We start from the raw sequence: 22031 nt of genomic DNA on the forward strand, positions 1-22031 counted from the left end.
ATGCACATAAAGTTAAATTATACATAGTTTTTTATTCTCCTGAATAAGAGCTAATTTGAAATTATTAAAATTTTAAATTGTGTTAACAAATGCTATTTGCTTTGACGAACACCAAAGTATTAGCATATAAACCCCAATTTATCTTAAAAAGAGACAATTTTACAAATTTATAAAGCCAAAAGCAAAGGACATTACAGAATAAGTAACACTTCAAAGAAGTTATCTGAACTTAATCAACCTGAAGCTAAGATATTTTATTCATGAGATTTCATTCCCTTCTATAATATGCATTTTTATATTTAGAATATATAAATAGGAATGGTAAAATGTTTGAAATGCTTTATATGAAGAAAATGATACTCTCAAAAATGTGTAAGTGAAGGTTATCAAGTTAATATGGAATGTGAAATCCTAACAGAACTTTGCAAATTTAGTTACATCAATAGATTCTTAATGGTGAGACTAGGGGCGCCTGGGTGGCTCAGTCAGTTAAGCATCTGCCTTAGGGTCAGGTCATGATCCCAGGTTCTGGGATTGAGTCCTGCATAGGGCTCCGTGCTTAGAGGGGAATCTGCTTCTCCCTCTCTCTCTCTCTACCCCTCTCCCTGCTCATGCTCTCTGTCTCAAATAAATAAAACCTTTTTTTAAAAAAAATGGTAAGACTAGAAAGCACTTTATCAGATTTATTTGGTGCTGAATTACTCACATACGGGGCTATATATCATATGAATATGTATCACATTAATGCCACCAGGTCCTTTTATTTGAAGAGAGACTTAAAATTACAAAGCTAATAGAAAATTAAGATGTTTTCACACTGTTCTATATGAACATTCCCAAATCCCTAGCTTATGACATCTTGTGGGGAAAAAAAATCCTTTACTAAAAACTAAAAAATAGACTATTTTATGTCTTTTGGAAACATTTCAAATGTAATTAAAATTAAAATTTAGTTTTAAACCAACTTACAGTATTGGTATTTTCCACATCCACAAAGACTAGCATATTGCCGCCTCTGCCCTCCTCATCTTCAAGAGAATTACTTCTGCAGACAGTGGCTCGTACATTCAAAGACCGACTGGTACAAATGACTGCAGTGTGTCTTAATATTCTGTGGCTAAAGAAATAAAAAATTGTAGATTTAATAGAAGAACCTCTCCATGTATTTTGATTCTCTAGTTCTTTTAAAACTTATTGCTCTCAGGACCAATTATACTCAAAAACAAAGAGCATAATACAGTAAAATTATCCAGTTAGCATAACTTCAGTTCAATTTTTTCTTCTCAGTTTGGAAGGAAATTAATAGTCCCCCAACTCTGGGCATGTCTGCTCACCAAACTCATCAGTACAGCACATGAAAATAATTTTCATGTAGCAATATACGGATTATGCCTCTTCCCTGACAACAGTTCTGAAGCAAGTGATCCCCTATCAAGTAAACCCCAAACGTTCATCTGGCATTCAAAGCCCTCCACAACAGAGCTCTTTACATTTCAATGTTAATTCCCCTTTACTCTTTCTTTTTTAAAAAATATTACCTCTTAAATTTTTTTTAAGTACAACTGAAATACAATATCCTAGGAGTTTCAGGGATAAATTATAGTGGTTCAGTATTTGGAAGCACTATGAAATGATCCCTTTGATAAATCTAGTTGCCATCTGTCATCATACTAAACTATTTTAATATCACTAACTATATTCCTTTTACATTACGTCCCCATGACTTACTTAAGAATTGAACATTTGTACCTCTTAATCCTTTTCACCTATTTCACCTGCCCCAATACCCCCTCCCCATTCTGATAACCAGCAGCTTCTTTCTGGTGTCTAGGAGTCTGTTTCTATTTTGTTTTTTGAATTCTATATATAAGTAAAATAATATGGTCTTTCTGTCTTATTTTACTTAGCATAATACCCTCTCGGTCCACCCATGTTATCACAAATGGCAAGATTTCATTTTTTTTTTTTTTTACAGCTGAGTTACATTTGTGTGTGTGTGTGTGTGTGCATGCACATATACCTGTATCCTTAGAGATGGACACCTAGGTTGCCTCCATACCTTGGCTATTGTAAATAATACTGCAATGAACACAGGGGTATATATATCTCTTTGAAATAGTTTGTTTTCTTCTGGTAAATACCCCAAATCGCAACTGTTTGATGGTATGGTGGTTCTATATTTTATTTTTTTGAGAAACTTTTATACTGTTTTCTAAGTGGCTGTACCAAGTCACATTTCCACCAACAGTGTATGTAGGTTCCTTTTTCTCCACATCCTCAACAACACTTACTATTTTATGTCTTTTGGTAACAGTCAATCTGTTAAATATGAGGTAACATCTCATTGCGGTTTTGATTTGCATTTCCCTGATAAGTGATGCTGAGTATTCTTTCCTTTGCCTGTTGGCCTATCTTAAGTCTTCTTTTGAAAGATGTCTACTCAGATCCCCTGCCCATTTTTAAATTCTTTTAATATTAGACTGTGTAAGTTCTTTATATATTTTGGGTTTATTAGGCTGTGTAAGTTCTTTGTATATTTTAGATATTAATCCCTTATTGGATGCATGATTTGCAAATACCTTCTCCCATTTGGCAGGATGCCTTTTTGTTTTGCTGACGGTTTCCTTCACTGGCAAAAGCTGCGATCCCATTGGTTTTAGCTTGCCGCCTTTGCCTGAGAAGAACCCCCCCCAAAAATATTGCTAAAATCAATGTCAAAGAGCTCACTGTCTATGTTTTCTTCTAATTTTATGGCTTCAAGTCTTACATTTAAGTCTTTAATCCATTTTGAATTATCTTTGTGTGTGGTATAAGACAATGGTCCAGGTTCATTCTTTTGCATGTAGCTATCCTGTTTTCCTAGCATCATTTACTGAAGAAACTTTTTTCTCCATTGTATATTCTTGCCTCCTTTGTCATAGATTAACTGACCACATATACATGCATTTATTTTGGGGCTCTCTATTCTGTTCTGTTACTGTGTCTGTTTTTCTGCCAGTATCATACTGCACTGATTACTAACTACTGCTTTGTAGTATGGCTTGAAATCAGGAAGCATGATAGCTCCAGCTTTATTGTCGTTTTTCGACTGCTTTGGCTATTTGGGGTCTTTTGTGGTTCCGTACAAATTTCAAGATTCTTTGTTCTGGTTCTGTAAAACGCGCCATTGGTATTCTGATAGGAATTTTAATGAATCTGTAAAGTGCTTTGGGTAGTATGAACATTTTAACAATATTAATTCTTCCAATCCATGAACACAGTGTATCTTTCCATTGATTTGTGTCATCTCAATTTCTTTCATCAATGTCTTACAGTTTTCAGAGCATAGGTCTTTTACCTCCTTGATTAAATTTATTCCTAGGTATTCCTTTGTAAGCGACTATAAATAGGACTGTTTTCTTAATTTCTCTTTCTGATAGTTCATTATAAATATATAGAAATGCAATTGATCTCTATATGTTTTGTAACCTACAACTTTACTGAATTCAGTAATAAAAAAATTTATTAGTTCTAGTATTTTCCCCTTTACTTCTTTTACACATATTTTACACACTGTGACCAAATTAACTATACTCAGTTAATATTTCCTAATTTACAAATCTTCATTTATATTTATAGTCACTCCCTGAAATACTCACTACTCTCTTGTCTATCCCCCTGGATATCCAAATTCTGAAATCTTTACATTCTTTGGAAGCTCATTTCATCACTACTATATTCCACAAAGCCTTCCCTTACTGCCTTGGCCAGAGGATGCTCTACTGTCTTCCAAATGAGAATTAATATTTATTGAGTATTTCAAATGTCCCCATACTTATAAATACTGTATCATTTTGTCCTCACAGTAAGTCTTGCAAGATATTTTAAATATTCCATTAATAAATGGAGTAACACAATTACTCCTAATTAATTTTATAAAAGTGGCAATGGCATTATCACAAATAAAATAATCTGTTGTTTAATAATATATGGGCCACATATCTTTGTGAACAACAATGTTTGATTTCTTCAGTGACCCTCATTATAACACCACCCTAATCATCTGTTCTGCAAGTACATACTTTTCCCCCATATATTCTCAGGGCTCAGGAGAGGGTACAAAGGAAAAGGAAAGGTAAAATAATTTTCTTGCAACAGGATGATTATAAGGTTGTCTTCATATACAAATGGTACTTGTAAGTTTCATTACTATGTGATAACTTTGGTTAGAATACTTAGTTGTATCAGAGAATGATGAAGTTTATAGATAGAAGCCACTAAAAAGATTAAGATAGCTTCATTTTTTCTACTTTAAGCTATTAGGACTTATATTAGGGACAAGCTCAAATATAAACATCATGCACAATTTGGAAGAGGGTAATTTCTTAAGAAACAATGACATATGTTAACAAATACCAAAATGTTTATTTGAATTTGTGCACATACATTAAGCAGGTTAATCAAGAAAGTTTTATAATACTCACCGTATTTTAGGTTGCTTTTTAACACTTTCATAGTAAAACAAAAAGTTAATTTCATGGACACCTTCTTCATCAGGCCCACGTAACCACATTGGTAGCTGAACTGAAGCCCCAGGTAGAAGAACAGTGTCAGGAAGGGGAACAGGAATCACCTCTGGCTGACTTCCTACGCCAGTGCCAAAGTCCACAGAGGAAGCTGATGATATGAGTGCTGTACACACAGAGGTAGAATCTGTCACAACAGTCTTGTAAGCACTACAGTTCTCAGAAGCTGAGGGACTTAGTGGTGTTAGAACAGCTGTGTTACCACCAAAAGTAAAGAACTCTGGACGTTTAGAAACAACCTTCAATCCAGTAAGAGGACATTTGCTGACATTGACAAATTCTACATAGGCTTTTCGGATTTCTCCACAGAGGAGCCCTGTAGGAAAATGTATAAAGAACACCTGCATTGGAGGGAAAAAATATTATTATATTGCTTGTTAAAAATTCCAAACCTCTAATGAATAACAATTTAAGATATATTTCTTTACTAAAGGTTTACAATTATTTTATTAATTCTCTTTGATATCTCCCTGAATATGTGGCAATTAACAACTCCATTTAAGAAAAGATGAGACAGGGCAGCCCAGGTGGCTCAGTGGTTTAGCACCGCCTTCAGCCTTCAAACCGCCTTCGGGGTTTGATCTTGGACACCTGGGATTGAGGCCCATGTCAGGATCCTTGCATGGAGCCTGCTTCTGCCTGTGTCCGTGCCTCTCTCTCTCTCTCTCTCTCTGTGTGTCTCTCATGAATAAATAAATAAAATCTTAAAAAAAAAAAAAGAGATGAGACAGAGACCAATGCTATTCAGTAGCAGATTGCAGAGTTTGCAGAGTTACACATTAAAGATAAAATATCAGACACAAGTAAGCTATCAGCAAAACTTTGACAACTATGTAGACTATGGACAAATTACAAGTAATTTAACATGGCTATGTGAATTAAATCATTATCAGTTGAGAAGCCCTATAATGTCAAATTATGCAACTATTTTTATATACATTAAGATGCAAAGATACACCATAGGTCTTAAAAGGGAAGAAAATACAGATCCATGATTCCATATCCATAATTTTAAAACCCAAAAAGCCCTGAACAACCTCAAACTTTTAGTAACTCACATGAGAGCAAAACCCAATCTAACAGAGGCTTTTTAAACCCTTTCCTATTCAGTGTGATATTCATGTGGTTCACTCACACAATATTAAATGTGCTTGATTTCCAGATGTTACCACAAACCCAATGGGGTTATATAACACTTCAGATATAAACACATGCATACATAGACATACAATTTCTAAAAATTAAGGATATAAAAGTGATTTTCAACACACATCTGGCCTTAGGACTCCCGATAAGGGAATGTGAAGGTATACCAGAGAGGCAGAAATATGGGGTAACAAAATCATCTAATAAGTTATTTGCATTGAAAAGATGGTTAAGTATAAATGTCAGTACACTAATAGCATCTAAGAAAGGAGGGATATGAAGGTAAAAGCATGAGAAAAAAATATTCTAAAAAAGTTGTGGCTGGCAGTACCATAGGAGTGATTAAAATCCAGTGGAAATACCTACGTTTCTTACTCTAAGTTTGAATGGAACTTCACTATGGCCATAGTCTTAAGGAAGCAGATAAATTTTGTGGACATCAGAAGTTTTAAAAATGGGTATGAAAAAATAAAGAATTAACCTAGAAATCCAAAACACAGGTTAAAATGGGAAAAAAACAAGACAAAACTGGGCATAGTATTGTATTAAAGACACTATGTACTGATTAGCCAGTGTCAAATAAACTTAGTCAAGTAAGTTAAAATTTGTGAAGGAATGTAAATTTTGAGATATGTCAAAAACAGTTGAAAGAGTATTGGAAAGACACACTAAAATACATGGACACCTGATTACCACCAAGACAGCTCAGGCACTGGTAAAATGGGAAGGGTGCTGGAATTAGCAGAACAGTGATGCACTGATACTACGTAACATATCTTCAGAATATAAATTTTACTAAATATTTGCTCTTTAAAAATAATCAGTATATCTAACCTTTACTTCGAGTACACAATTGCTTAAAGTCCTTTTTGTGACAGCTTCAAATTTAAATGGCCAATAAGACCAAGACCCAGGACTCTCCCTTCCACTAATTTCTCCTAAAGATATACATGTGAGTAGAAAGTAGTATGCATAAGGCTATTCACTGTGGTTTTATCTGGAACAGAAAATGACTAGACACAAATCAAATGTCTATCACACAAGTCTTGTTGAATAAACTATGGTACATCTACACAACATAATGCCTACACAGTGGAAACTCAAAGAGGCCTGCTCTTCTCTCTACTTTTCTGTATTAAAATTTTTCCTAACACAAAGTAAAAAATAAATGATGAAAGTTTTGGAGTAACACCACTTTCTTGAATACAACTTGAGAACAAAGTATTTCTGATCCCCAATTTCTAATAAGTGGCTATAGTTCACAGCTCATAGTCTACTTTCAGTGTGGTAGTATACACATGACATTTTAATTCTTATCTCTTTTCAATGGGCTTAATTTTCATCCTCACTCTTGTTTTGGTTAATACATATTACAAGGGATTATTTCATCAGATACTAGACTGGTAACTTCTTTCACTACTCCTTTAAACAATTCGAAATATACAAAGTACTTCTGACATAAGATAGTAGAAATAGGAATATTCCATGAAATCTCTTCCCAATATTAATGTCTACCACTATTGATCCAAATATAATAGAAAGTCTTTCTACTTGACTTCATCCTGTGGTTTGTTGGATTAACCAATTTCTCTAATATCTTAGTAGAAAATACTGAGTAATGTTTAAGGTAGTGAACATTAAGTGACTTTGAGGCTTTCTACAGTGCCTTCTTTCCCTCTCCTGAAGAGTCACTATTCTCAAACTTGTTTAAGTCATTATGTAAACTGCTTCCAACTTTGCCTGAAAGTATTGTTTTCAACTTTAAATAAACTCTAATCTAGACATATACTGTGCTTAAACCACTTAACTGTCTTTAAATTCTCACTCTAATGAAACCAAAATTGGAAATGTAAAATGGTAACTTATAGATGTGGCTGAATGCATGAAAGACAAACAAAATTCCTATTAGGAAACCTGTACCAATAACGAGGAACTCATAGAAAAGGCCTCTGACCTAAATCTACTTCCCCAACCCCAAAATAGCGAATAAATGTACATTTGTATGTTTTCTTAAGATAAAATATTTAGAGTATGGGTCTATTTTATTTTTTTTTGTTATTTACTTTACAACCTTTTTTGTTTAATCAGCCAAACACCAATTGTCATTATGTAGAATAAGAGGTCCTCTGTTAAAATACTCTCTTCAAGGAGAACTACATCTGTAACAAAGTTTTTTAAAAACCCACTACAGTATACAAGAAAAAAAGTACAGAACTAGCAATATCAAAAACAAAATAAAATATAAATTTGAAGACTATTGGGCTAAACAGATTTAAAATCAAACACCATCTGGTTCAACTTTCCTCATTTCATAAGAGAAGAAACTTCCCAAGGTAATTAGAAATAGGGCTTAGAAAGAAGTCTAAAAGTAAGGTTCTATACATAATATGTCATTTGAGAAATTGTGCACTTAAAAGCCACTTGTACTTTTACCAATCTTAATAATGAAGACCATCTTAATGATATGATACAATGAAAATTATAAGCTAGTAAAATCATTAAAAATAGAGTATTTTAGTATCCTCTAGAGACTGATCTCAATTTAACCATAGTAGTCAGAATCTTCCCTTTTGAAAGTAAAGCTCTAGCAAACTCTTACATATAGAATTCCAAGCAAACTGTGTATTAATTAGTGACTTCTAATCTAAAATGATGAATAGACCTAAAAATAAAATTTGGATTTCAACTCATTTCAATCTTTAGCCTTAGAATGACTAGGTGTAGCAAAGCAAATCCTAATAAAAACCCAATACATTACTATGGGAACTTGACAATCTTGGATAAAAATGACACAAGTGTAAGAAAAAAGAAAAAAATTAAAGACTATGAGAAATATTCAGTTTGCCAGATTAAGAAAAATAATAAAGCTAGAATCTAGTATTGACCCAGAAACATGAGGAATTATTATCAAGCAGAATAAGTATCATCCAAACAAAACAAAATAAAACACCCAAAAGACAAAAAAAAAAAACAGGTATGCATACTTTTTGGGATATTAGTATATTAGAAAGATGATATAATAAGTCTCTAATATTCAATTTAAAATAATTAGGACTAGAAACAAAGTTTCATTCCCTACCCCTTGACATTCAATAGAGTATTATTCCTTTGGATTTAAAAAAGAATATAAACATTAAAAAAATAAAACTGTAAAAGTTCTGACTACAGAAGTCTCTGTAAGTAATTATAAAACTCAGAAACAACAAAGGACAATCAGATAGGACTTCATGTATGTTAAAAACCTTAACATGGTGAGAGACACCAAATCAAAGTTAAAATATGTGTAAAATATTTATCAATCAGAGACTAGCACTGAAGTTAATCTATAAGTCTATTTGCCCTACACAACTCTTTAAATGAAACATAATGAAGCAAGTGTAAAACCTGGGCAAAATACATGTAGCTCAGCAGTACCTTCCCCTAAACACACACACACACACACACACCATCTTTTCATGAATATACGTACTCCTTCCCCACTACAAGCATAAGATGACGGACCATAAAAATCATCCAGTGAGAAAAGGGAAACGATAGCCAATTCAAAGGATATCAACAGGTATCACATGGACATATGGAAGGAGAAATCATATGATCAAAAAAACATATGAAGACTGATCAATCTTATCAGACATCAGAGAAATGAAAATAAAAGAATGTCATTTTTCACCAATCTGATTCACAAAAGTTAAAAAAAAAAAAAAAAGTGGGAATATCCAGTATGGCATAGATGTGAAGCAATGGATGTGAAGCATTCTCAAGAAAAAGTGCAAATTGCTACAGCCTTGCTGAAGGTAATTTTGTAGAATATTGCGAAATTGTTTTATTTATATGCCCTTTGGCCCCAATTCCACTTTCATATAAACTAGAATATGGATAACATATATACATAATATGATTTACTGAGGAACTGTCAGTAATGATGAAAAACCAGAACTACATTCATCAATAGATAAATGATTAAAATACATTATGATATATATACATAAAGAATGCCATATACAGTTGTAAAAAAAGGAATTTTTACTGAATGAAAACAAAGACTAAGCAAGTAAAACGTACAGTATGATTCCATTTATAATTACTAAAACTACATGAGTGTACAATGAAAGGTCTGAAAAGAGAAACACCGATTTAATATCACTAGCACTTTTAGAAGGTAAATGGCTGAGCTTCTAACTCCTCTAAGTAGGAAAACTTGAGAATGCAGGAGGAAAGACCTTCTGCCAGTGTTTGTAACACTACATGACGCTGCCACTGGTCCAAGGTAGGCCAAATTTCTCTCCCACAAATTTGAAACTTGTAATAAAGTGGCACAAAGATTGGAAAAGTTGTTAGATTAAGGTCATATCAAAAGCAATGCTTTCTAAAGGCTTACAAACATTTGCTGCTAAATTTCTTGGACGTGCCAAGTCCTTATTCTACTTTGAGACTTATTGTTCAATAATACTTTAGTTTCTAAAGATGTTCCAATATCCTTCAACTAAATAATAAACATTTTTTCTTTTGACTTATGCTACCTAGCCATCAGTTTCTATCTTCTGTAACCTAAAAAAGCTTTAACTTAGATGGCATGAAAGTTGGGTAGGGTAGGGAACAGAGAACTGAAGGAAATATTGGTTTTTATTCATATATTTATGTATTTTGCGTAAACTTTTTATAAGCATTAATTCCCATATTATTTTTGTACCTTATCAAAAGAGAGCCACTGATTTTAATAAACAAAGTGTTCTTTAAATATATTTTCTCAATTTCCATTAATATTTTGAGGTTTATATTTTATAACCTGGCTATGATTTATCTTTGTGAATTAGATATATTTAACTCTAGTTGAATAATTAAAAAGTATGGTTCAATGTAATATCAGTAACTTCAAAGTAAAATTCATTTATTGAAAATGTTATCTGACCTTATAGACAATTCATTAATCCATGAAGTTTTAAAAAGTGAAATACCTCCAATAGTGGCATTTCCGCTGTGATAATGGGATCTAAACGTCGATCAGGACCATATTTAATAGATGTTTTCTCTTCTTTTGTATTGTTAAGCCGAGGACCTTGAATTTCTAAATCCTGTCTCCCTCGGACTGACATACTCAAGGAATGTTTTCCTGAAACAAAAAACAATCAATGCCCTAAAATAATTTGGTATTTTAAATGATATCAATTTAACCTAAGTACTGTAACTTTCAGATTATTTCTAGAAAATTTCTAGACAATTACTGAGTAGCATGGTTAATCAAAGAATTAAGTATATTTTATTTTTATGTTTAACCACACCTATTGTATGATGCTTAATTTCTTGTTAGGATTTACTTATTTTGAGATACAAAATATATCAGAGGGGAATAAAGTTGATTTTTGAAGCAATGGAAGAGTTTAAAATAATCCAAATACCTTTGTTAAGGTACATTAAACCTATTTTAAAAACATCTCATTTTCATTCATTTTATTCTACAGACTTTTAATTACTAGTTCTGTATCTGTTGAGCAATGTTATAATTTTACCTGTGTGACATCCAGGAAGAGCACCAATGCCATCTACTGTCATGTAGCCCTGAATAGTGCCAAGATTATAAACAACTCCCAGAATATGCAGCTCCCCTATGTGATGGGGAAAGAGCTTTAGTCTTGCCTGTGGAGATATTTAAGTTACTCTTATTATCTGTTTTCATTATAATCTTAAATAGTGCAATACCTAAATTTTTAATATATAAACTCATGACCTAAACTTTTGAATAATTAATTAATTTCTTATATTGGAAAGCATTTTCTTCAAAAGAAAATTTGTAAATTCTACATGTTTACAGGCCTGGATCTTCATTAACACTTCAAAGTCAACAAAAACCAAAATATTCTGGACAAGCAAAGGTCATATGAAATTACCACACTGACTCCTTTCAAAAAAGCAAAAACTTTTCACCAGGATTCTCTGGAAATTAACAAACAAAAGACTGCTGCAAATCTACTCTTTCCAGCAACTTCCTCTTGTGCAATTCCTATTTCCTAGTCTTCCAAATTTTAGCTTTTAAGAAAGCCAGAATATAAAACAAACTGAATAAACTTGATTTTAAAATTTGTTTGCATCTTACATTTTGAAAGGCTTAAGACAAAAAAAGTAATAGTTACCACTTTAGATTCTTCACCATTAATTAAAAATTCTGAAATAACTTCAGTTCCAATCATCTCAGGTTCACCTGTTACCTGAAAAATAAATGATTTTGTAAAATAAACATTCTAATGAATAAATTATCAGAATATTAACATTCCTATATGTCAACACTTAGAATAATAGCAATAATTATAGTTAGCATATAAGGTTCTTACTATGTGCTAAACAAAATGCAAAGTGTTTTACTTTCACACATGGAGTAAAGCCATGCAGCAGCAGAATGCATAATACATACATTTTTTCATTTCATTCAGTCCAATTCAAGAGAGGAGGAGAAGTGATCTACTCAAAAGTTGCAGCCATCAAGATAAAAGTCAAGAGATAAAGTTCCGCTCCTAATTGTCAACACTGACCAAAATGGCCATTTAGTTTAATCTTGCAATAAGAGCAAAATTTCTCCATCTTTTACTCTGACTAGCCTCTTTTTCCAAATCAGCCAGTTACACAAAGTAATGGCACTTAAGTATGATGCATAAAAGACTGGCGGACAGTAAGGGCAGTAGGAAAGACCAAAAGAAGGCCTATGTCCTCCAAATCAAGGACTTCTATAAGAGACTATAATCTCTGGTCATATAACAAAGTAGAATTTAACTGACTCACACTTGAGAGTAAAGCTGGTCCTCATAAACACTGTTTTACTTTTACAATGAAGTTAGTTATTTCACACAATAAAAATTACATTTCCCTGAATTCCAGTTCAGCATCTTAGGCCATCATCAGAAGCTTATGAAGAAGTCCCAAGAGTATTAAATTTACAGGAAAAAGTGTAAATTATACACAATGAAAATTTTCACTTAACTTTAATATACCTTTAAAATCTAATATATTAAACAGACTAATACAGTTAAAAAGCTAATGGATCTTTAAAAAAAAATTTCCAAGAGAAAACAGTGTGTGTACTTCTAATTTGTACTCCAGGCACCCAAAAACATTAGAAAAATTCATGAGGTTGCTAAAATTCCAGTCAGAATAGAGCCTACAAAATCTCAATCTTTCAAACTATTCACAATGAGTGTAAATAATCACAAAATGTCTTTAATGGACTTAAGACTTTAAATAAGACAATCTTTAGAAATCAAAACACTTCAAGAGAAATAACTTATAATAAAGTTGACATATATCTTCTTTCAAGTTCTCTCTCCACTAATCAGTGCCAAAATGTTGGGATATTTGCCAGTTCCAAAATAATATTTACCACGTTATTAAAGCATATAACAAGGTAGTATAAAGAGGTTAAAGTTATATACTATAGTGAATAACCTAATAAATGAGTAAAAAACGTACTGTCCTAGTTATTTCTGTTACAATCAGCTCGGTAATGAAAATTATTTGTTCAAGTCATTCCTGCTTCAAAAATAACTATCTTAAAAGAGCTTATTACAGACATAAATAAAGAAAAGAAATATGTATATATAAAGACAATCCATAAAAAATAGAAAAACTTCAACTTTACCAGAAATTAATGAATGAGATAGAAAAAAATAAAGTAAAATTGCATTTTTCTTTTTTTTTTAAATTGCATTTTTCTTACCAATCAAATCTAAAGATTTTTTTTTTATAAATAAGAATACTTAATGCTGCAAAGATGAGATATGCAATCCCATATATTATTGGTAAAAGCTTACTGGTATAACCTTTTTGGAAACCAAGAGAGTACTAAAATAACATATTCCCTGAAAATGCTTTAACTTCATGCCCAGGAATCTTTACTACAAAAACGATAAGGATAAAAAAACTATACATCCAAATTTTCACCACTGCATTAATATAGTAGTAAACAAATGCGAACTTCTAAAACAACTATCAGGGGAGAGATATTAGGAGAGCTTATAGGTCATCCATGGGGGAACATTATACAGAAATGAAACACTGAGACATTTTAATATCAAAATATGCATATGAATCAACACAGAATGAAAAAAAAACCCAACATACATAATATGAAAGAATCCCATACATGAGAAAAAGCATGCAAGTGAAAATGATTGAAAAGACATACAGAAAAGTGTTAAAATCACTATTTCTAAATACTAAGAAGACAGTTTTATCTTTATTCCCTATGTTCTCTGTATTCTCAATTTTCAACAATAAGCATATGTCACACTTTTTATAACTAGGAAAAATAAACATAAAAGAATAAGTGTAGCTCATTAAACAAAAAATTGAAATGTTATGCATCTGTTAGGCGATTACTAAAACATGCTTATTACAAATACCTTTTAATAACTTACTAGTTCTTTAACTTCTTCATTATCCTTTCCACTACTATCTTTAGATTGAAACTTCCACAGCAATGACAAATCAGTCAACAAAAGTGGAACCTTCAAAGGATTTCTAAAAGCCACTTCCACTGTTATTGGTTCTACAAAAGAAAGGCCTAAATTAACAACTTTAATAAATCCCACCTATCACCCCATGCTTCAATTCTCTGAATACACTTTACTTTCACAGCTCTGCATCTCTGCCTAGACTATCCTTTACCACCTTGTAAATGTCCACTTATTCAGGATTCAGTTTTAAAATGAAATCGTCTAGAAGATTTCCCCCCAACTTCTCTGTACTAACGAATATCATTCTAACTTCCAATAGCACAATGTATATACCAGTATTAGAGCCCATTGTGCCTGATTTTATAAATGCAGTGAAGTTATGCTTCCTATTTTTTCATGCTTAGCTTCCAGTGATTTTTGGCACATAGAAAATTATCTTTTATCTGCTATAAATAAGACAAACAAAAATCCATGAATAAAAATTCAAGTATATCACCTTCTACAACTGCCAGTGGAAATCTTGAGTTATCTGAATAACTGTTCAAACAGTATTGTGTGGGGTAGAAATTGGATGGAATCACTCCTCTGTTAACAACAGCTACAACCTGTTCTTCAAGTTCTCGCCACTGCTGAGAGGATTCAGAATCATATTCCTGATCAAGACTTACATGAGTAGCTGCTTGCTTTTCACCTAAAAAAATAAGAGTCACAAACATTTGTTTATTAACACCTGCCCTAAATGATAACACATTTCAAATAAAAACCTAAGGTATCCAAATAAATATATATACATACTCTTGCCTATTTATCTGAAGAAAAATATCCTCTCATTAACCCTAGCCTACCTGGAATTTGACCTATAATACTGATGTTCTTTTCTTCTAGATTCTAAAAGAATGTATTTTTCCTAATATTCCACAATTTAAATGAAATACTTCAAACACACAGAAACACAGGAGAATAACAAATATTTATATATTGAAATTTAACAAATATCACCATTTGTTATAAGATCCCAAATATTTTTTATACAATAAATGTTACAAATAGAGTTACTGTCCTCTGAGTAACCCTCTCAAATCCTAGGACTCTCCACCTCCACTAGCACTTCTTTCCAGAGCTATTCCAAAGCTGAAATACAGTGTTCTCAACTATATTTGTTTTTTACCTTACCACATGAGTATACAAAAACAATGCATAGAATTGATTTGTATGCTTGAAATTTATATAAATGGAATTATGTTTGATCATTCTGTAACTTTTTTACTCACCATTATGGTGTATTATCCATATTGAAACATGTAGAACAATTTCATTTATTTCCTACGGTATAAGCCCATTGTATAAATATGCCAAAATTTATCAACACATCTATCATTTCACTTTTTTTTTAAAAGATTTATTTATTTATTTATTCATGAGAAACACACACACAATCCTGAATAAGAGATAGGCAGAGACACAGGCAGAGGGAGAAGCAGGCTCCATGCAAGGAGCCCAACGTGGGACTCGATCTCGGGCCTCCAGGATCACACCCTGGGCTGCAGGAGGCCCTAAACCGCTGCGCCACCGGGGCTGTTCCTCATTTCACTTTTTTTGCTATTAAAACCAATGTTGCCATAAACATCTTGATAAATATGTATTTTTTAAAATATTTATTTGTTTTAGAGAGGAAAGGGGTGAGGAAGGGCAGAGTCTCAAGCCAACTCCACACTGAGTGTAGAGCCCAAAGCAGGGCCTGATCCCATGATGCTGAGTCCACAACCCAAACCAAAACCAAGAGTCAGGCACTTAACCAACAGCACCACGTAAGCACTCATTGATAAATATTTTTTTAAAAAATACTAAATTAAATCTCAAGGAGAAACATATTTAGCTCAAATATAAGAATGCTTAGAATTACAAAGTTTACTTTAACGTATTTATACTTTTTGGCCCAGTACTACCATTCTAAGGTTCAATCCTAAGAAAATAAGCCTATATTTTAAAATGTCTTACAATAAGAACAGCAGAGTATTGGCAACTATCCTCTGCTTCTAAGCATATTTGAAATGTCCATATAAAAAATTAAGAAAACAAATTTTGTCCACAAAAATGTCCATCACAACATAATTTCATATAAGGAAAAGAAGAAAATAGTCCAATTATTTAATAAGTAAATGTTAGTTTACTTTATATACTGAATAGAGTATCTCACAGCCATTAAAAATGTTTAATAATATTATGTAACAATATAAACATTCTTTATACTATATAAGAAAACCCATTATAATTATAGCTCTTTTGCTGTTATTTTTAGCTTTTAAAGCTGGAGGAAAATCACTGAAGTAGTGGTTATCTTCAGGTAGCAGGATGATAAGTAATATAATACAGAGTTATTTACTTTCAAATATTATTTAACAATTAAAACATCATTTCTTAAATAAGATTTAAAAAAAAAAAAACTTAAAAAATAGTCACTAGATAACAAGGCCAAATAAAATTTTACGTACCATCTGCTGGTCGTCTGTCGTGGCCAAAGAAAACCCGTGTTGCTGAACTGTTAATATACGGTAAAGGTAGCTGTGGTAAAGGACCATCTGGTGATAGCTGACTTACATTCTAGGAGAAACACAACAGAAAAAAGATTTTTTGAGAAAATTCCACTTTTTTCATATTTGCCTCACTTTTTTAATATATAAGATATTAAAAACCTTTTAAGCAAGAATATTAAGATAAGGAATTACTAGTTTTACTTAATGTATCAGTCATAAAACTTAGATAAAATTTATTCTGGCAAAGAGAATCTTCCTAAAATTACTCAGCTAGTTTAGCTCTCTTTGGATGTTAAAACGTCCAAATATTATTTTGGTATACACTTCACTTCCTGTGACCCATTATAGCATCCCAGCTGCCAAACTTCTAACCCAAATAATCTCAAATTAATAAAGCATAAATGGGTATTTTCTGCAGGATAGATAAAATATTCATTATTCATAGCTCTTGAGGAAAAAAATTTTAAAATCTGAAAAGATTTTAAATTTTAAAAAATTTAAAAATAAATTTTCCTGTAAAACAATGTTTTATATTTTCTATCCTCTTGTCTCAGTGAAGTATTTCTCCTTCCTATTAATTTTTCTGGATTAGACCATAATAATATGTCTACTTACCACAGACCCAGAAAGGAAAAGAATGTATATTTTTCAAAGGGTGGTATGAATAGCCAATATATTATAAAATCAGTTATGATTAAAAATTAGTAATAATGAAGAAGCAGTTCAGAAAGCTTATGGCATTTTTTTTTAAGTTCCAAGAATAGCCACAAATTAAATGTTTACTGGAATATTAAAATTTTCTTTTAAAGAAATATAGAAGGGCAATGCAACTCAGATCTGTAACCAAAGAGCATAGCCTACCACACTTTATTATGATAGACAATGACATAAATTCTAACCAAACCATTTTATTAAATTCTTGCTAGACAATACTGATTATGCTTCTTACAAATGACTTAAATATAATTTTAGTATCTACTACTGAAAATAAGTATTCACCTTGTAAACATAAAGATACTCTCTGAGGAAGGCCCCTTGCTGAGCAGCAGACTGTTTACTTTCATTGATTAAAATATGCCTAAAAGCAGATACAGCATTGTCCAGTTGTCTAAGGGTATACGACTGGCGCCCAATGGTGAAGTTAATGTGATCCTCTGCAAGAGACCAGCCTTTTCCCTTGTAAACTTGCATGGCTTGACAATAACAGCGTAAAGCATGCTTTTTCTGTAAGAAAATAAAGTATTAATATCCAAATTTCTCTTGGACTAGAAAAAATAAACACATAAACACATACCTGGTAATTGGTGCTTCTTCTAACCAAGACTGGAATGATGAGAAAATGAAACTAACATTTATGAAGACCCCCTTGCAATTATTACTAAAAACCAAGAGGTCCTAAAGCAGGCAAGTAACTGCTTTGTCCAAGGGCAGGAAGTCTAAGAAGTCAGAAATAATCATGATTTTATGAAAAATCACCTGGAGTTTTCAGAGCAGTAACATACAGAGTCATGAAATAGGTTGTTGTTTTATAACTGAGAGCTATCTTACTAATTTTGTACAGTCATTTCTATACCACTGCATTGGGTTGAATGAAAATATCCTGTATGTATGTATACATTTTAAACCACTGCTTTGTTTGGTAGTAAGAGCATGGTATATTCTTTTCTATTGCCCACTGCTGCATACTGCCATACCCATAAACAGATACTGGTGTTACTTACCTATCACTGCTACCCTCTGAACTCAACCTCTATCTTAAAACTGGTATTTGGTACCAGGGAAGAGGATTCACTCTGCTAAACCTTTTGCTTCAGAGTATACTCTTGTACCTATTACTCCCTCTCCAGGGTGGATTACATACTTTGTACTATGTATATCCAGGACTGCTTGTTTTTTTAAAAGAAATGTTTTCTTGGTAAATAATAATTCAAGTAAAGCAAAATCACCTGCCACTTAATATCATGCAATTTTAGAACTCAGTGTCTCTTCTGTGATATTCCTACAAAGATTCCCAATTTGAATCTCATCATACGGAAACATCAAACCTGAATTGCGGGACACTCTATAAAGTAATCGGCCTGTAATCTTCAAAAGTATCAAGGTCATAAAGTCAAAGGATCCTTCTGAACAGGATCTTTATAATACAAAGGGTATTTTTGGTACAATTGTTAAAACCTGCATAGGGTCTGAGAATTAGCTAGTGGTACTGTATTAGCACTAAATTCTTAATTTGATTGTTGCATTATGGTTATACAGGAGAAAAAGTCATTTCTAGGAAATAGCAAATATGTCCTGAAGTATTTAGGGGTAATGAGGCACCAGGTGAACTATCAAATTGCTCAGGTGAAGTTTCTGAACTGTATCTGTAACTTTTTTGTAAGCTTGAGAGTGTTTCAAAATAATTAGTTTCTTGAAAAAACACCCCTAATCTCCATACTACATTTAGTAAAAAGGAACACAAACACCGAGTCTTAAAAACTAAGAGATACAGAGAGATACAGAGAAACAATGTGTCAAAATGTAAAGTTCAAGTGCATTTGTTAGGATTCTTAGAAAAGCACCTAAAGAGATTTAAAAGGTAACAAGATTTAAAGTCTGCCTTTTAAAGTGAAAATTGAAACACTGTCCAGGGGTATACTGGACACAAACACATATACCCTCCCTAGCACTTTCTTAAATTTTTTTACTAATTTTAATCTTTGTTAATACCAGTTCTTTTTTTAAAAAATGCCTTTTACTCGCTGATAATTGTTAATGGAAAACCAATGATTAAAAAAAGGAACTATAATTTACAATTGCACCCAAAAGCATAAGATACCTAGGAATAAACCTAACCAAAGAGGTGAAGGATCTATACCCTAAAAACTATAGAACACTTCTGAAAGAAATTGAGGAAGACACAAAGAGATGGAAAAATATTCCATGCTCATGGATTGGCAGAATTAATCTTGAAGATGTCAATGTTACCCAGGGCAATTTACACGTTTAATGCAATCCCTATCAAAATACCATGGACTTTCTTCAGAGAGTTAGAACAAATTATTTTAAGATTTGTGTGGAATCGGAAAAGACCCCGAATAGCCAGGGGAATTTTAAAAAAGAAAACCATAGCTGGGGGCATCACAATGCCAGATTTCAGGTTGTACTACAAAGCTGTGGTCATCAAGACAGTGTGGTACTGGCACAAAAACAGACACATAGATCAATGGAACAGAATAGAGAACCCAGAAGTGGACCCTGAAATGTATGGTCATCTAATATTCGATAAAGGAGGAAAGACTATCCATTGGAAGAAAGACAGTCTCTTCAATAAATGGTGTTGGGAAAATTGGACATCCACATGCAGAAGAATGAAACTGGACCACTCTCTTTCACCATACACAAAGATAAACTCAAAATGGATGAGAGATCTAAATGTGAGACAAGAGTCCATCAAAATCCTAGAGGAGAACACAGGCAACACACTTTTTGAACTCGGCCACAGTAACTTCTTGCAAGATCCATCCACAAAGGCAAAAGAAACAAAAGCAAAAATGAACTACTGGGACTTCATCAAGATAAGAAGCTTTTGCACAGCAAAGGATACAGTCAACAAAACTAAAAGACAACCTACAGAATGGGAGAAGATATTTGCAAACGACATATCAGATAAAGGGCTAGTTTCCAAAATCTATAAAGAACTTATTAAACTCAACACCAAAGAAACAAACAATCCAATCATGAAATGGGCAAAAGACATGAAGAGAAATCTCACAGAGGAAGACATGGACATGGCCAACATGCACATGAGAAAATGCTCTGCATCACTTGCCATCAGGGAAATACAAATCAAAACCACAATGAGATACCACCTCACACCAGTGAGAATGGGGAACATTAACAAGGCAGGAAACAAATGTTGGAGAGGATGCGGAGAAAAGGGAACCCTCTTACACTGTTGGTGGGAATGTGAACTGGTGCAGCCACTCTGGAAAACTGTGTGGAGGTTCCTCAAAGAGTTAAAAATAGACCTGCCCTACGACCCAGCAATTGCACTGTTGGGGATTTACCCCAAAGATTCAGATGCAATGAAATGTCGGGACACCTGCACCCCGATGTTTCTATCAGCAATGGCCACAATAGCCAAACTGTGGAAGGAGCCTCGGTGTCCATCGAAAGATGAATGGATAAAGAAGATGTGGTTTATGTATACAATGGAATATTACTCAGCAATTAGAAATGACAAATACCCACCATTTGCTTCGACGTGGATGAACTGGAGGGTATTATGCTGAGTGAAATAAGTCAATCTGAGAAGGACAAACAGTGTATGTTCTCATTCATTTGGGGAATATAAATAATAGTGAAAGGGAATATAAAGGAAGGGAGAAGAAATGTTGGGAAATATCAGGAAGGGAGACAGAACATAACGACTCCTAACTCGGGGAAACGAACTAGGGGTGGTGGAAGCGGGGAGGAGGGCGGGTGTTGGAGGGGAATGGGTGACGGGCACTGAGGTGGACACTTGACGGGATGAGCACTGGGTGTTTTTCTGTATGTTGGTAAATTGAACACCAATAAAAATTAATTAAAAAAAATAAAGTCTTTAAAAAAATATAATAAAAAAAAAAGGAACTATAAAAAAATGCCGGGCCCAAAATAAGCAATCCAGCATGAACTCTCAGTCAGAGAGGACTGAGAAATACCATTCCTATATACACACACATGATCTCTACTGTCCTCTCGTCCCTGCCAACACATATTTTAATGGAAATGTCATGAAAAGGTGGTCCTTCTCAAAAACAACTTTGCCTCAGTCACAATTGTGTTCTGCGTCCCACCTTCAAAGAAAGATACTGTTCTTCACCAACTACAGGAGGATATATATTTGTTTTTTCAATAGAAAGACACTTCTAGGTATGCTTTCAGTTTCTACACTATCTGAGAAAGAGAGTTCCTGGATGCAGGGTATATACAGAGTAGTCACAAAACACAAAACTGGGTACCACAGAATCATAAACTCCATTAGATAACTATAGTTAAAGATAATTAATAAGCCAAAAAGTAAATATATGTCAACCTACTACAAATGTAGAATTTTTAATTTGTGCCCATTTCCTAGAAGCAATATGCCCTATAATTTCAGAAGATGAAATATAAGCAACTGTTTCCAGTTCCAATAACATCATCATGTTCATAAATGAAACCATTCACAAAAGTAGACAAAGATACGGAAAAAGGATGACTTATTTTTAATTAGAGGCAATGGATCATTCCAAATGGGGTATTTAATTTGCTTCCCAAACAAAGAAAACCACATGCTCATTTTGTAAATTTTTGAATAAAATACTTTTAAATAAAGATAA

The 22031-nt window shown here is 32.9% G+C and overlaps 1 protein-coding gene across 4 annotated transcripts in view; it reads right to left on the bottom strand.

Moving 5' to 3' along the window:
* Window positions 1-22031, bottom strand: part of TRAPPC8 (trafficking protein particle complex subunit 8) — an 89409-nt gene that overhangs the window by 21223 nt on the left and 46155 nt on the right. For all 4 annotated transcript variants that reach the window (XM_025996924.2, XM_025996922.2, XM_025996923.2 and 1 more), the window contains 9 exons: window positions 17686-17910; window positions 16645-16753; window positions 14649-14843; window positions 14114-14244; window positions 11840-11914; window positions 11219-11345; window positions 10667-10821; window positions 4464-4906; window positions 970-1117 (listed from right to left, as the gene is read on the bottom strand). In XM_025996924.2, coding sequence (XP_025852709.1) covers window positions 970-1117; window positions 4464-4906; window positions 10667-10821; window positions 11219-11345; window positions 11840-11914; window positions 14114-14244; window positions 14649-14843; window positions 16645-16753; window positions 17686-17910 — 1608 coding nt within the window. The remainder of the gene's footprint in view (window positions 1-969; window positions 1118-4463; window positions 4907-10666; window positions 10822-11218; window positions 11346-11839; window positions 11915-14113; window positions 14245-14648; window positions 14844-16644; window positions 16754-17685; window positions 17911-22031) is intronic.

Source organism: Vulpes vulpes, chromosome 13, assembly GCF_048418805.1.
Source record: "Vulpes vulpes isolate BD-2025 chromosome 13, VulVul3, whole genome shotgun sequence".
Classification (NCBI taxonomy): domain Eukaryota; kingdom Metazoa; phylum Chordata; class Mammalia; order Carnivora; family Canidae; genus Vulpes; species Vulpes vulpes.